Source organism: Prionailurus viverrinus, chromosome B2 (genome assembly GCF_022837055.1).
Source record: "Prionailurus viverrinus isolate Anna chromosome B2, UM_Priviv_1.0, whole genome shotgun sequence".
In the NCBI taxonomy this organism is placed as follows: Eukaryota; Metazoa; Chordata; class Mammalia; order Carnivora; family Felidae; genus Prionailurus; species Prionailurus viverrinus.
The window spans coordinates 120,274,174-120,290,467 of record NC_062565.1 but is presented as its reverse complement, the minus strand read 5'-3'; the positions used below and the strand labels follow the sequence as shown (position 1 = coordinate 120,290,467).

At 39.4% G+C, this 16,294-nt stretch overlaps 1 protein-coding gene across 9 annotated transcripts in view; it reads left to right on the top strand.

Moving 5' to 3' along the window:
• The window catches only part of VNN1 (vanin 1), a 67,528-nt gene extending 53,133 nt beyond the window's left edge, over positions 1 to 14,395 (top strand). For 8 of the 9 annotated variants that reach the window (XM_047858774.1, XM_047858778.1, XM_047858780.1 and 5 more), the window contains 5 exons: positions 467 to 758; positions 1,454 to 1,815; positions 9,444 to 9,614; positions 10,736 to 10,914; positions 13,449 to 13,575. In XM_047858774.1, coding sequence (XP_047714730.1) covers positions 467 to 758; positions 1,454 to 1,815; positions 9,444 to 9,614; positions 10,736 to 10,914; positions 13,449 to 13,464 — 1,020 coding nt within the window. In that variant the 3' untranslated portion in view covers positions 13,465 to 13,575. Of the gene's footprint in view, positions 1 to 466; positions 759 to 1,453; positions 1,816 to 9,443; positions 9,615 to 10,735; positions 10,915 to 13,448 lie in introns of all 9 variants that reach the window. The other variant, XM_047858776.1, reaches the window with a different exon arrangement.
• Positions 14,396 to 16,294: the final 1,899 nt, after the last annotated feature.

Below are 16,294 nucleotides of genomic sequence, written 5' to 3'. Positions count from 1 at the left end.
AGTATGTGAGAATCAGCAGGAGGTACCTGCACTGAAATATAATGTTGCCTTTTAGACTTTGTCTTTTTAAGGACATGCCCTGGCAATGGGTCAAGACTAGAACAAAAAAACTACCTACCAGATAGACTTGGTTTTGAAAAGAAAGGAGCAATTTTGTCTATAGAAAATATTTAGGTGTTCTTGGCAAATAGAAGTTATCTATTTCACTCTTAGGTCTTGTAAGATTCAATAGGATCTTAATACATAAGGATTCCCTTCTACAGATCTCTAAAATGTAGAGATTGAACCAAAGGCTCCTATCAGCCATAGTAATCTCTGATTCTGTAACACTTTTTCCCTGTGAGGACGGTGGTTATGGATGAAATTGGCACTAAGAGATGTTGGCTTGCACTTTTTCAGACACATTGACACCCAGGCCAACTTCTGAAAAGAGACTTTTACCCACTTCATCTTCTCTTTATTACAGTACAACCTTTTCATGGGTGAGGATCAATTCAACGTACCAAAGAAGCCTGAGGTTGTGACTTTTGACACCATCTTTGGAAGATTTGGCATTTTCACATGCTTCGATATACTCTTCCATGATCCCGCTGTTACTCTGGTGAAAGATTTCCATGTGGATACCATAGTTTTCCCAACAGCGTGGATGAATGTCTTGCCACATTTATCAGCTATTGAATTCCACTCGGCTTGGGCAGTGGGCATGGGGGTTAACTTCCTTGCAGCCAACATACACCACCCCCACAAGAGGATGACAGGTAATGTGCAATCTCTAAGATGTACAAACTTTAGGCCATAACCAAAAAAGCAAAATAATGATTTTTTCTAGCTAACGTGTACTCCTTAATATAATGTTTTCCAACTCTTATTTTTTGCACCTCTGGCTGGTGACATACCGTAGAATCCATCTCAATCTAAATTGTTTTGTAGATTTATTTAGTTCTATTCAACTTACAGGCACACTTTTTTCCCCCTCAAGAGTGACCACTTCTGACCCGAAAGTTTCTCTTATTGGCTTCTCAGTATCAAACCCTGTTAGATTTCCTCTCACCTGTTTCCCTGTCAGTATATTTTACTGAAATTACTGAAATAGTTAGCTTAGCCAGACTAAATGTTAATGTGAGTTTAAAATAGCAGTAGTTGGGGCGCTTGGGTGGCGCAGTCGGTTAAGCGTCCGACTTCAGCCAGGTCACGATCTCGCGGTCCGTGAGTTCGAGCCCCGCGTCAGGCTCTGGGCTGATAGCTCCGAGCCTGGAGCCTGTTTCCGATTCTGTGTCTCCCTCTCTCTCTGCCCCTCCCCCGTTCATGCTCTGTCTCTCTCTGTCCCAAAAATAAATAAAAAACGTTGAAAAAAAAATTAAAAATAAAATAAAATAAAATAAAATAGCAGTAGCAATCATGCAATCCCTTTTCACTTCTCTATTTCAAATGCCATTTCCAACATCACTTTCAGGAAGCGGCATCTATGCACCTGACTCTCCAAGAGCATTTCATTATGACATGAAGACAAAGGAGGGAAAACTCCTCATCTCACGACTGAATTCTTCTTCATACGACCCTGGAGTGGTAAATTGGGCTTCTTATGCCAGTAGTATAAAAGCATTCTCCACAGGAAATCAGGAATTTAAAAATACTGCGTTTTTTGATGAATTCACCTTCTTGGAGCTCACAAGAGTCACAGGAAATTACACAGTTTGTCAGAAAGAACTCTGCTGCCATCTAAGCTACAAGATGTCTGAGAAGAAACCAGATGAAGTTTATGCCCTAGGGGCATTTGATGGACTACATATTGTCGAAGGGAGTTATTATCTACAGGTAATGCTTGTTTTGCCGGCAGGGGCATTAACCAGGCAAAATATAGGACACCCAGTTGAATTTGACTCTCAGATAAACAACAAATTGTTTCATTGTGTGTCCCACTTCAAGAAAAAAAAAATGGGTCCCACTTTTGAGGATATATGCACACTAAAAATTTTGTTATTTACTTGAAATTCAAACTTAGTTGGGCATCCTGAATTCTTATTTGCCAAAACTTGCAATCCTAGATGTCCAATTTTAAACTGGCTGGAAAAAGGCAGAAGATTTATTTACAGTACCCGCATTTAAAATGATACAGTAATCAAATTACAGATGATTTTAAAGGATGATTAACCTCTGATAGTTCTTCCCTGAACAAACATACCCATTTTCTTGATATGTTCGCTAAAGCTTTTTATTTTTATTTTTAATTTTTTTCAATATTTATTTTCGCGAGCAGGACAGACAGAGGGTGAGTGGGGAGGGGCAGAGAGAGAGAGAGAGAGACATGCACAGAATCCGAAGCAGGCTCCAGGCTCTAGGCTGTCAGCACAGAGCCCAACACGGGGCTCAAACTCACGAAGTGCGAGATCATGACCTGAGCCGAAGTCGGACGCTCAACCGACTGAGCCACCCAGCCCCCTCCCCCCTTTTTTTTTTTTTTTTTTTTTACTTAAGAACTTGACACTAAGTATGTCCTGGAGACATCTAGGGTTGACCTCTGAGACATGCAGTAGAGTAGTTTACTAGTGCAGAGACTTGGTATCTCACAGCCCTCAACATCAAAGGAAGAGCTATGGTGAGTTGCAACAAGCAACTTTCATGTTCCTCTCATTCTGCTCTCCTCTTCCTTGATCTGGCTCCTATCCTATGTCACTCAGACCGTGCAACATCTGAACAGGGCTTCCTGTTGACAGTTTCAGCTCCATCCCATCTACTTCACGTACTCTAATTATACCAATTACTAAAAGCCATTTCTGATTATTTCCCTGCCTTGCTTAAAAGGCCTCACTGTCTTCTCATTGGCAAATCAACTTCCTCACCAAAAAGCTACTCAGAAATGCTTGACATGTACCTCTTCCTACTCTCTGTTCTCTCTTCTCTCACTTCTACCCACACGTGCCCTGGGCTCCTCTCATGTTGAGGCATTTCTTCATCCCCAATGTGCCGGCATCTGCAGAACCTCTGGATGTTTGCACAGGTTGTCTCCTTTATCTATGATGGCCCCACCGCCTCACCATTCATGGTGCTTTTCGGGTGTTCTCTTCACCCCGAGGGCTGCCCTGACACTTCCTATAGCACCAAGCCCACCTCCCCAGGCATCCTACGCTCAGCTTTATTAAGGACATATTATGTGAAATGATGCACATCCTTGTGCATAAGTGCTGGAACTGTACCCAATGTGCAAAATGTCGTTTGCTGTATGATAAGCACCGTCTTAATGCATCTTTCCCTGGACACTTGTTGAGTGCCTACTACATAGTAGGTGTATATATTCAGTGCTAATGATATGAAGACGAATAAGCCAAGGCCCTCCTCTTGAAGAATTTAGCAGGGGGGAAAGACATAGGACCAGGTAATGTCAGTACAAATCGGCATGTGATAGAACATAGAGTGCACGTTTTGTTGTAGGAAATACTAAGGAGCTATACCTAGCCTGATTTGGGGATTCAGGGAGGTTTCTGGAGACATGATGTATGAGCTTATGCTCATGCTCTTCTCCAGATGAAAAAGAGTGGGAGGAAATTCTAGGTGGAGTGGAGAGTGTGAGCAAGGGTGAGGACATGTCAAGAAGTAGGGTATACGGGTCAGTGTCACTAAGGCATAACGTAAGAAGCAAGGATTGGTGGAAGATGGGCTTAGAGGCAGGATCACGTTTGGCAGGATCTTACCCGTCATTCCTAAGGTTTGGACTTTATTCTCTGGGTGCCAGTCTTCTGTGGGAAGGTGTTCAGCCAGGGAATGATGTGATCAGATCTGCTGTTGAGTTAGATCGCTGTGGCAGCACTGTGGAGGGGGGAGCGAGGGCACAAAGACTGGTTAGATTTTAAAAATAGCCCTATTAAAACCTGTATCAAGATTATGTCAGTAGGAGTAAGAGCAGGGTGTGGACTCTGGCAATATGTAGAAGTCTAAACTTAGTAGCTAATTGGATACAGAACAGGAAAGCAGAATGAAGCGGCTAGAATGCCAGGTTTCCGACAAGAGTAGCTGGGTGAATGTATGTTTCAGGATGTTAGAAGGGGAGCAGGCTGGCAGTGGAGAGATGCTCAGTTCAGCTATGGATATTCTGGTTTCAAAGTATTTATGGGACATTCAGCTGGAGCCCTGGTACCTGACATCACCAGCAGAGCCTGGAGCAGCACCCCAGATAAAACGTGTTAATGTGTCTGCTGGAAAATGTGGGATTATGCACCCTAAATAACTTAAAAACAGGATAGCCTTATGTTAGTTCAAGTTAGGTTTCAATGTCCAATGTGCTACAAAAGCCTTTATTTTCAGAGAAGTTTGGTCTTGGAATTAAGAATGAGGGATTTGGGTATGGGATTATATTCATAATCCTTCATAGTCTAACTGTGACGATAATTAATGCCAGAAAAATCTCTATAACACCAAAATCTAGTTCTTAACTAAGAAGAGAAGACAAAAAAAAAAAAAAAAAAAGGAAATAAGGGTACAATAACTCTGCATCTTGCCACGGAGATTTTCCAAATGTTCTATAGTGAATTTTAAGGACGTAGGGAAAGAAGGTGCTTGTAGCATTTTCTAGAGTACAGGATGGTAAAAGATTGGGTAAAAATTTATAGCAGTGGTTATAGGAGACTGGGAGAAGCAGCCTACATATTGTAAAGAATCATTGAGTAAATCAATTAATAAAGAAGGAATAAACTAAACAAAAGTTCATTCCCTTTACCCCATATAACCTGGGAGATCTTCCTCTTGAGATTATTTTCTGTACCCTTTGTCCTCTCCATTTCCTCCCACCAAGGTAAGAGTCATCCAAATCACCAGCCTCTCTCTTCTAGAATGTGAAACTATTTCCCAACAGGGTAAGAAATTAGAGATATGACATGGTGAGAACATAGATTCTGGAGTCAGAAATTCTGGGTAAATCACTTCTTAACTGTGTGTTGACCACCTGGCCCTGGGCCAACCTCTTTAAATCCCTGGTTCCTCATCTGTAACATGTGGATTCATTTTCATTCACCAAATATTTATATAATGCTTTCTGTGTGCAAGCACTTGGTACAGCCTGAGGATATTAAGATGAGCAAGACAGATACTGTCACTGTCTTCATATAGCATAATGCTGGTGGGGACACAGGCATTGAAGAGAAAACTAAGGAAATCACTAGTTGATTTTAGCTGGGACAAATGTTTCCAAAGGAAAGTAGCACGGACAATTAAACCATACAACTGGAGGACCTAACTTAATCCTAGGAGGGAAGTAAGAATGATGACAATAATAATAATAATTATTATTATTATTTATGGCATTTGGGGGAACTTTGATTTCATAAATAAATGTAAACAGGGACACCCGGGTGGCTCAGTCAGTTAAGCGTCTAACTCTTCATTTTGGCTCAGGTCATGCTTTCATAGTTTGTGAATTTGAGCCCCACGTCTGGCTCCGCACTGTCTTCCTTTCTCTCTACCTCTCCCCTGCTCGTGCTCAATCTCTCTCTCTCCCTGCCCCCCCCCGATCAAAGTAAAGAAATAAACATTAAAAATAAGTAAATATATAAACTAACAAATAAATGTAAAGAATTCAGCACCGTGCCTACACATAAAAAGTCCTCAATGAATGTTAACTTTTATTATTGTTGTTGTTGCTGCTAAAAAAAGTAACATAAACTTTTCTTTGCTCACGTGAACACTGGCTGCACTGCAAGCAGGTCCTGAGTCAACTCCTTTGTTTCTTGAGTTCTTGTCATATGCCAGATGTTCTCTCCCTTCCTATCACCTAGATTGCCTCTATCACTTCTTTCTTCATTTTAATAAAAGTAATGCATGGGCACACCTAAGAAGACAGCACTAAAATCTTGTGAAACACCGGTTTCTTCCCTAATCCATCCTGTCCTTCTTTCTGGAGGCAAACACTTTTGAATCTTTTAACTGTTTCTTCTGAAATGTACTCATCTGACATCATCTACCAGGAGCTAAAGCAGAGTCCACAGACTCAGGGCTCAGTCCCACAAGACTGGTCCCCTCCCCATTTGAGACTCCAATCGCAAGTCCAGGTTGTCACCCATGCTTCTGACCTGATTGACTGTAAATCAGGGGCTCCCGCGATCTCTGCCTTGGGTTTGCTAATTTTCTGGAATGGCTCATAGAACCTAAGAAAGTGCCTTATGTACTACTAACAATTTATTACAGAGGACATTTCAAAGAATACAAATGAACAGCCAGATGAAGAGACACATACGGCAAGGTCTGGGAGTATCCCAAGCATAGGAGTTTCTGTCCCATGGCGTTTGGGGTATGCCACCTTCCCATCATGTTGATACGGCCTTCTTGTTCACCAACCTGGATTCTCTCTGAACTCCATACTTTAGGGATTTTCATGGAGGCTTAATTTCATGGACATGATTGATTCAAGTTATTGACCATTGGTGCTTAATTTAGCCTCCAGCTCCTCTTCCCTCCGCAGATATAGGGGTGGGGATGGCGACGCTGAAAATTCCAACTCTCTAACCAGGTGGTTGGTTTCCCTGGTCACCAGTTTCCATCCTGTGGTTATTTAAGGCTCTCCAAAAATCTCCTCATTAACATGAACTCAGTCGTGGTTGAAGAGGCTTGTTATTAGTAACAAAAGCCCCTGTTTTCACATTTCACCTCTCATCACTAAGGAAATTCCAAGGATTTTAGAGTTTTTCTTGCCAGGCACTAGAAAAAGACCAAATATATTTTTCTTACTACATTTTCTTACACAGTACCACCCACTTCCTTTGTTGTTGTTGGTGTAAGTTCCTGGAAGATCACTCTGAGTGGGTGATAAAATATTTTCAACTTACAAGTCTCAAAATGCCTTTCCTTTCATATTTGATGGAGGATTTCCCTAAGTATAAAATTCAAGGTCATTGTATTGCTACTGAGAATTCTTGAGTTATTTTGATTCCTGGTGCTTTGTATGTGTATCCCTCTTCCTACTGTTTCCTCAGAAACCTTATAGAATTTCCTCCCCTCCATGGTTTCCTCTTCTGGAACTCCTATTTTTGGAATCATGTGTTTTTTGGGTTTGTCCTCTAATATTTTTGTATCTTTTCTTTGTTTTCTTTCTTTCTTTCTTTCTTTCTTTCTTTCTTTCTTTCCTTCCTGTTTTTTCTTTCTTTCTTTCTTTCTTTCTTTCTTTCTTTCTTTCTTTTTTCTTTCTCTCTTTTTTTCATTTACTCCTCTTGATCTTTCAAGCCTTACATTGAGTCATTTATTTTTGTTGACATGTTTTTATTTTTCAAGAACTATTTTTTTTGCTTTATGAGTTTTTTTCTGTTGATGTTGTTTTGTGGATCCAGTATTTTATCTCTCTGAGACTGGTAAGGAATTTTTTTTCTTTTTTTCTTTCTTTTAAATGTTTATTCATTTATTTTGAGAGAGAGAGAGAGAGAGAGACAATAAAGGTGAGTGGGGGAGGCACAGAGAGATGGGGGAGAGAGAATCCCAAGTGGGTGCTGCACTGTCAGTGCAGAGTTTGAAAGGGGGCTCAATCTCCAGAGCTGTGAGATCGCAACTTGAGTCAAAATCAAGATTCAGACACTTAACTGACTGAGCCACCCAGGTGCCCTACAGAAAATTTTTTCTTGAAGCTTCTTCTCTTTAAATAGTCTCTTTTTCCCTAAAGTTTCTTTTATCTACCTGTTCTGCTCTCTCTTTCATGTTAGAAGCTTTCCTCAGAAATGTAGTAACCCTTTAACCTTACCAAAAACTAAGTCAAGGGCCGAGCATGAGTGATATTTGCCCACTTAAACTTCAAAGTAGGGTGATCTAACCAGGCATTTTGTTAGGGGAAACAGTAAGTAAGTATATTTGGAGCAAGTATATTTGGAGACTTCCTCTTGGGAAGGGTCAGGTTTCTCAGTCTTTAAAATTCTTCTAATTCTCTTCCTGAATAATGTTATCTAATTTAGCAAATTGAAATACAGGGTGCCCTAGTAAATTCAAAGTTTGGATAAACAACAAATATTTAAAAAATATAAGATTGTCCCATTCAATATTTGAGACATACTTACACACTAAAAACCATTTTTGATACTATTAGTATATTTAAACTTCAAATTTAAATTGGGCTCCTGTCCTGTATTTATCTGGTAATTTTATTTCTGAAGGGTAAATTCATTGCTGACAGCATCTGGAGAACCAGGTGGGAGCAATGACCTTGCTGGATGCATCCATGGTGGAGGGGGATGATCTCAACAAAATTTCATTCATGTAATCCCCTTCAACCAGGTTTTTCAAAACCTCTACTAGAGGAAGGAGAGTTGCCCATCCATGGTGGGGGACTCAGAATCTGAGGCATCCTTAACAAATTCCTACCAATTTTCCTTACATTAGCCACCACAACTTTACCAGTTCCTGAGGTACCTGGTGCTCCCAGGGGTGGAATCTTCTGAGTATTCTGCCGTGTAGATAGGGTTGATTCGTGGTTCTCTTATTGCCAGATTAGGACTTGGCTTTTCTTAGGCTTGGGAAATCAGTCACTACTTTTGCATCAACTGTCCCAACTTCCAACATTAAGCCATGCTCTAGCCTCCTGTTTTCCTATCCTTATGGGTTCATGTCTTAAACAAACAAACCAAGTTTGGCTTAGGTAAGATATAGGGAATAAAACAGACGCATGTATTCATTGTTCCTTTATCTGAAAGCTATTTTTATCCCATCTTAACATACTTGCTCTAAAGCTCTTACTCTCTGACTTCAAAAGTAGAAACAGGGAGACCAGTTAAAGCTGTTGCTTTAGTCAGGCAGGAGGTAAGGTGGCTTGAAATAAGGTTTGGAAGATGCAGTACAGGTTCAATGAATATGGATCTTCCTTTTGGGGACTTTGCATCTGCATAGTGAGATGATTCCTATACTTAGATTTTACATTTACATTTACATGTACATTACATTTACATTATTATGTAGTAGAGTAGAGTAGAATATAACTGTGTAGTATAGTGAGAACTATTTCAGTTCTTGCTCAGATATAAAGTGTGTGACTTTTCCCATTCACGGGGATTGCCTCTAGATCAACTCTAGGGTTCATTACAACTTTAAATTTCTTTTATTGTGGGAAACAGGCAAAAATGTAGAGATGAAACTAGATTTAACCTTTTGGAAAAAAAATGGAAGTCAATGATTAAAAGCATTGCCAGCTTGAGAACAATGAGGGTATAGTTGTTCATCGCTATAGACCAAGGGTCTGATTGTTTCTTCATGAGATTTAATCTGTTTGACCGTGAATGGCAGAAAGCATTAGGGTCTGAAGTCGTTTATTTTTATTACTAGTTGAATTAGCTATCCATCAATGAATTGAATTAATCGAATGGAAAAATAACATTATTTTATCAAACAAAAGAGCCTAGGCATTGCAGAGGCAATATTTGTAGGTCAGAAGGGTGCATCAGTTGGCTTTCTTAGGACTCACTGGTTTGCATTTACTTTCCTAGATTTGTACTCTGCTGAAGTGTAAAACACCAAACTTACGCACTTGTGGTGATGCGGTTGAATCTGCTTCCACCAGGTTTGAAATGTTTTCCCTCAGTGGCACTTTTGGAACCCGATATGTCTTCCCTGAGGTGTTGCTGAGTGACAGTCAGCTTGCACCTGGGGAATTTCAGGTAAGAATCTTTGCTGAATATTGACAATTCATTTCATGTAAGAGGGAGTACTTTTTGAGTATGAAACCGACTCAAGTGTTTACAAATATCACAAAAATCTCCATTTAGAAAGGATAAAATTGTTCTTAGGAATCAGGAGGCACACTGAGCAGGCTGAATTTTTTGTCTGGAAATTCTTGCTATAGTAATTAGTGTCCTTGAGAATAATATATATATGTATATACATATATATATTATGTGAATAATATATATATGTATATACATATATATATTATGTACATAATATATATATGTATATATATTATGTATACATATATACATAATATATATATTATGGAGACTACTGGGAGGAGGCTGGCTGTTTCGGATCCCCTGAGTAAGAAGAAGACTCCAGAAGGGTTTTAGGACCAGTCTCACCAGAGGGAACCCCTTCACATCAAGAGCAGTGATAGCCTAGCAAAAATAAAGGGAGTTCCTTTCATTGTTGTGTAAAGAACTTCTGTGATCACAGGAGAAAAAAGAAGGAAGGAAAAGCTGAGGAGAGAGAATCTGATGGTAGCTGAAATTGTCAAGAAACAAAACACGTTTTTTTTTTTAAAGGCCGGAAATAGTTCCTTACTGTATAAGCTCTGCCCAGCCACATTCTTCCCCTGGCTTTCCTGCAGGTTCTGCTCTTACTCTGTATTCCTTGTAGGAACAGCTACTGTGGGGCATTGGGTCAATGAACATGGTGGGGGGCTGTGGTGAGCGAGTGACAGGGTTGACAGAGGCTCAGCTCAACCCCCTCAGTCAGTCCCTTCTGTCCACTTGGAAGAGCCTATTTTGCCTGAGAGCATTAGATTTCCCAAACCCATTGCTTTATGCTTGTTTCCTCATGGAATGCTTCCTCAAATAAGTCAATTATAAGATATTGACTGTAGCCATTTCAATAATAAATGAATCCATGCCAACTCCACACCTCCAATTTTTCCCGTGATCTGCACCATTTCAAAATTTCTGACCGAAGGTAGCCATTATTATTTTTACTGTTTCTTCATGCAGTTGCCCTGAATTTTAAAAGCGTGTGGTGGGGTTGTAGAACTTGCAGGGAGACCCGGTTAACTTCTCTGTGCTTTAATTAGGTGTCAAGTGATGGACGCTTGTTTAGCGTGAAGCCGCCATCGGGACCTGTCTTGACCGTAACTCTGTTTGGGAGGTTGTACGAGAAGGACTGGATATTAAAGGCTTCATCAGACCTCAGGGCACAAGCACCGCGAGTAATGCTCGTAGTTATAGCACTGACTGTGTGCTCATTCAGTTGGTAAAATAGTTCTATTTCCCTTTTTATTTTACATGATTTAAAAAATGATGGGTGACAACAGAAGCATGCATCTGGGCTTTTGATAAGAGTGGTCATGGTCTTTTGTACAAGGGAATACAATTATTTATACGTATGTATTTCTCTGTTTTTAGACGCGCGCACACACACACACACACACACACACACCCCAGATAATAGAAGCCAGATACACAGTGACATAATTTTGAAAGGCAAAATCCATAAAATGAGAATAACAATTATACCCACATTTTAGGGATTTTTGGTGAGGAAAAAAAAATACACTTACAGTCCTTAGACCAGTTACTGGATCATGGAAAGGACTGCACGTGTGCTAATCACAACTGTGAATGGCTGTCACAGGAAAACCATGCACGATATATTGACTGCTAAAACTATATCACTCTAATTGTCTAAAGTGCAAACATTTTCCAATGGTTCAGTCACCCTGCATATTTCAGTTAGAAAATCAGTGAATTCGGGGTGCCTGCGTGGCTTAGTCGGTTAAGCATCTGACTTGAGCTCAGGTCATGATCTCAAAGTCCATGAGTTCAAGCCCCGTTACTGCGCTCTGTGCTGACAGCTCAGAGCCCGGAGCCTGCTTCAGATTCTGCGGCTCCCTCTTCTCTCTGTCCCTCAGAGCATGTCTCTCAATGAATTCAACATCAGCTAATTGGCTTTGGCTTGGTACCTAGCAATGAGGTATTCTAGAAGGCAGCTGGGCTTCCACCTAGGAACTTGTTAGAAGGCCTTCATGTTTTTTGTGGTTTTCAGCATCTCTTTAGTGTTTTGTCTACCTTGTCAGCCTATAAGTATAGTAATAAGGAGGCTCTAAGACATTTACCAAATCTGGCCTGTAATCTATTTTTGCATAGCCCGTTAGCTAAGAAAGGGTTTTATGTTTCTAAATGGTTGAAAAAGAGGAAGAATCCCAAGAAGAAGAATATTTTGTGATACATGAAAACGATCTAAAGTTCAAATTTTAGTCTTAATACGTAAAGTTTTATTGAACACAGCCACGTTTGTTTAAGTATTGCTGATGACTGGTTTTTTTTTAATTAAAAAAAAATTTTTTTTTAACGTTCATTTACTTTTAAGACAGAGAGACACACAGCATGAACGGGGGAGGGGCAGAGAGAGAGGGAGACACAGAATCGGAAGCAGGCTCCAGGTTCTGAGCCATCAGCCCAGAGCCTGACTCGGGGCTCAAACTCACAGACCGCGAGATCGTGACCTGAGGTAAAGTCGGACGCTTAACCGACTGAGCCACCCAGGCGCCCCTGCTGATGACTGTTTTTATGCTATGGTGACAAAGTTGGGTAGTTATGACACAGAAAAGCTGTTATGGCCAGTTATGGCCAGTTATGGCCAGAACAGCTGCAAATATTTACTGCTTGGCCCTTTCCACAAAAAGTTTGTTAACTCCTGCTCTGAAGTATTAAATAACTACAGATGTTAGTATTAAAAGCCTTTAAAGCAATTCAGTGGGCAAATTGCCTGTGTCTTTCATAAAAAGAGAAATAGAATATCTTTATTTGCTTTGTATTATATACCATCACGCACACATGTGCAAAGATTGCCTTGATTAACGTATGGCCAAATGTGCTAAGTAGATTAATACCCCAAATAAGATCATTTTTATAAACATGGTTGATATCCATTCACTGTAAGATACCACATCACAAAGCTTTTTGATGGATTTGGTATGTTCTCAAATTCCTGGGAGAAAGCACATTAGTTTTTATTTTCAAATTTTTCCTGGAGATCAACTAAGAACTATTCATAGGAATACACTATCTGGTATTTTAACTTCGGCAAACTCACCAGCTTGCCTTAGAATGATTTTTCTTAAAATTAAACATTACAGGCAATGAATTTACTTTTTTAAAAATGGTATTTACAACATCCATACCCAGATCTGATTACTTTTTCACTGTGCATTTCTTTAACACATGCATACGTATTTTACGATAGTTTTGATGTGCTTTTTAACTGTGATTTTTATTTCTTTTGCGTAAAACATTTGTAATACTCTTTTAATACAAACAACCCAATTCCAAAAAAGACCAATGCTCAAATATATGTTCCTTAATCTCTTTATACCTTGATCAATTTGAATGGTCCTGTCTATGGCCATACCACCCTGAACGCACCCGATCTCCTCTGAATGGTCCAGAGAGCAATTTTTGATACTTCCTCATTTAAAGATATCATTTGTTATCAACTTCATGATGATGATGTAACCACTTCCTCTCTCACTGTGGTAGCCTTTTTCCAAGCTGGTCCCCAGTGATTCCCACCCAGGCTCCATGGAGAAATTCTCCACGATTAATTGTTTTGTTGCTATTGATTCTTATATTAACTTTTATATAGCTTCTGAGCCTTGTCACTTATAATAAATATGAATTCATTCTTACTTGTATTATAACACATATCTGTTATTCAGCTCTGCTTAAGTGTCTATTGATTTTACTTATTTGGTCTTTTAGTTTTTTTATCGGAACAATCTATTTCAGGTCTCCTATAGGCTGAATTATGTCCCCCCTCAAATTCACGTATTGAAGTCTGAATTCCATACCTCAGAATGTGATTGCATTTGAAGATAAAGTCTTTTAAGAGGTAAAATGATGGCATTAGGGTGGGCCCTAATCCAATATGACTGGTATTCTTATAAGAAGAGAAGATTAGGACATAAACACTATGGAAACTATGTGAAACTATGGAAGATGGCCATCTACAAGCCAAGGAGAAAGGCCCTCAGAAGAAATCAACCCTGTTGACAGTTTGATTTGGATTTCTGGCCTCCAGACTCTTGAGAAAATAAATTTCTGTTGTTTAAACTAATCCGTGGTACTTTATAATGGCAGCCCTAGAAAACCAGTACAAATTCTAATCCCCTCTCCTCTCCATTTCTACCATAAATTGAAGCTTAAACAGAATGGTTACCTAGTTAAGAAGATCCAGCTATCCTGGTTCCATGAGACTCAACTAGATACTCTCAGAGAAGCATTGCTGAACTGATGCTGAAACCATCAGACCATCTGGATGTTGGGAAAGCAGAAAGTCACACGGATGAAATCATGTAATTGATCTGTCCTTAAATATTCTTTTTTAGTAACAAAAGAATCTGTTGATACAACTTAGTGAAACAAAGGACATCGTTGAAGTCAAAAACATCTCTCAACCGGTAGACTATCCACATAGCCCGAGATCAGCCCCACACTATACGAAGCATGCCCTTCTGCGAAGGAGAGCATGATCCATACCAGTAATATATCATTTTGAAATAAACATTTTTGTGGTAGATACTTTTCAAAAAAATACTATCTCATCCAATAATATTTGAGTAAAATTCACCTTATACTTTTGGGTGATGTTAACTACCTTTTAAAAAGGGCCCATTAGAAAATAACCCCCTATGTATTTAGGGACCACAATCATCATGGCAAGCCTCAATACTTCATACAATTTTAATTTAAAGAAGAAAATTGTTGTAACGGTGTTAAGTTTAAAATATTAAAGCCTTCGATAAACCCTAAGGGCTTCTTTGCTATTCTATTTTGGCAAATATATCACATATCCATTGTAGCACAGCAAATTACTGGCAATGTAACAGCTTAAAACCGCAAACATTTATTATCTGACACAGTTTCTAGGAGTCAGGATCTGGGAATGGCTTAAATGGGTTTTCTGGCTTAAGGTCTCTCTTAACGTTGTAATAAACCTGTCCCCAGGGTTACAATCATCTTAAGTTCCTCTGGGCCTGAAGACTCCACTGCTAAGATCACTCACATGGTTGTTGATGGTCCTCAGCTCCTTGCTGGAAGCTGGCTGTGGCCTTTTTCCTTATGCATGGGCTACCTGAAATTTTTCACAAAAAAGCAACTGGCGTCTCCAAGAGTGAGTGATGAGATAGATAAATATATCTATCTATATCTGTATCTATTTCTATACCTACATCTATATCTATATCTATCTATATCATTGATATCTATATCATCTATAGCTATCTATATCCATATCATGTGTATCTATATCATCTATATCTATATATAGAAGGGTGTGGATATTTCAGTCTTTTATAGCCTAATTTTGGAAGTGACATCACTTCTGCCATACGCTATTTGTCACACAGACCAACAGTGGTACAATGTGGGAGAGAATCACACAAAGGTAAGAATATCAAGAGACAAGGATCTTTGCAGATCAATTGGGATGCTGGCTGTTACGATAAGTATGTATTTATATTTATATGTATTTCTATATAATTTTAAAACATAGGACCGTTTCCTTTTCTTTTTGCTATATATGTAATATGTCTTTCAAAATATACTCCCAATATTTACATCTGAAAAGTATTGTGCCAAAGGACTTTCTACAATTATTTTCTATGCTAAAGATTAAATAATTTAATGATTTCTGCTCTTGGTAAAATTTAAATTGGTTGGATTAACTCATTTGTGGTGGCATCATCTCCTGATACACACCTGTGACTTTTACATTCACTTCTTAGAAGTCTACTTTATAAAAGAATACACATTAAAAAGTAACATAGAATAGGGGTGCCTGGGTGGCTCAGTCGGTTGGGCGTCCGACTTCGGCTCAGGTCATGATCACGCGGTTCATGAGTTCGAGCCCCGAATTGGGCTCTGTGCTGACAGCTCAGAGCCTGGAGCCTGCTTCGGATTCTGTGTCTCCCTCTCTCTGCTCCTCCCCCACTCATGCTCTCTCTCTCTCTCTCTCTCTCTCTGTCTCTCTCTCTGTCTCTCAAAAATAAACAAAGCTTAAAAAAAAAAGTAACATAGAATAAACAGCATAAGTTCCAGAATCATTAATTCATGAAATGACACTACTAGGAAAAGGGTCTTAAGAACATCAACATATTAACTGTTTTTTTTTCTTTTTGAATCAGCAAGGATTTTTTTCTACTAATCTATAAAAATATAAAACAAATGGAAAGTAACAATTGAAGTGTTCTGAATATGGCAACAATCAACTAGAAAGTCATTATCAATGTCAAAAGCTGCTCTGAAATCTATCACTTGGCTCTTACATCAAAAATTAACCTCGCATTCCCCACATTCTTCCAATTCTCTATTCTGGATGTCTTGAGTGTATTCCTTTTTTTTTTTTTTTTAAATTAAAAAAAAATTTTTTTTTAACCTTTATTTATTTTTGAGACAGAGAGAGACAGAGCATGAACGGGGGAGGGTCAGAGAGAGGGAGACACAGAATCTGAAACAGGCTCCAGGCTCTGAGCAGTCAACACAGGGCCCGTTGCGGGGCTCAAACCCACATACCGCGAGATCATGACCTGAGCCCAAGTCGGACGCGTAACCGACTGAGCCACCCAGGCGCCCCT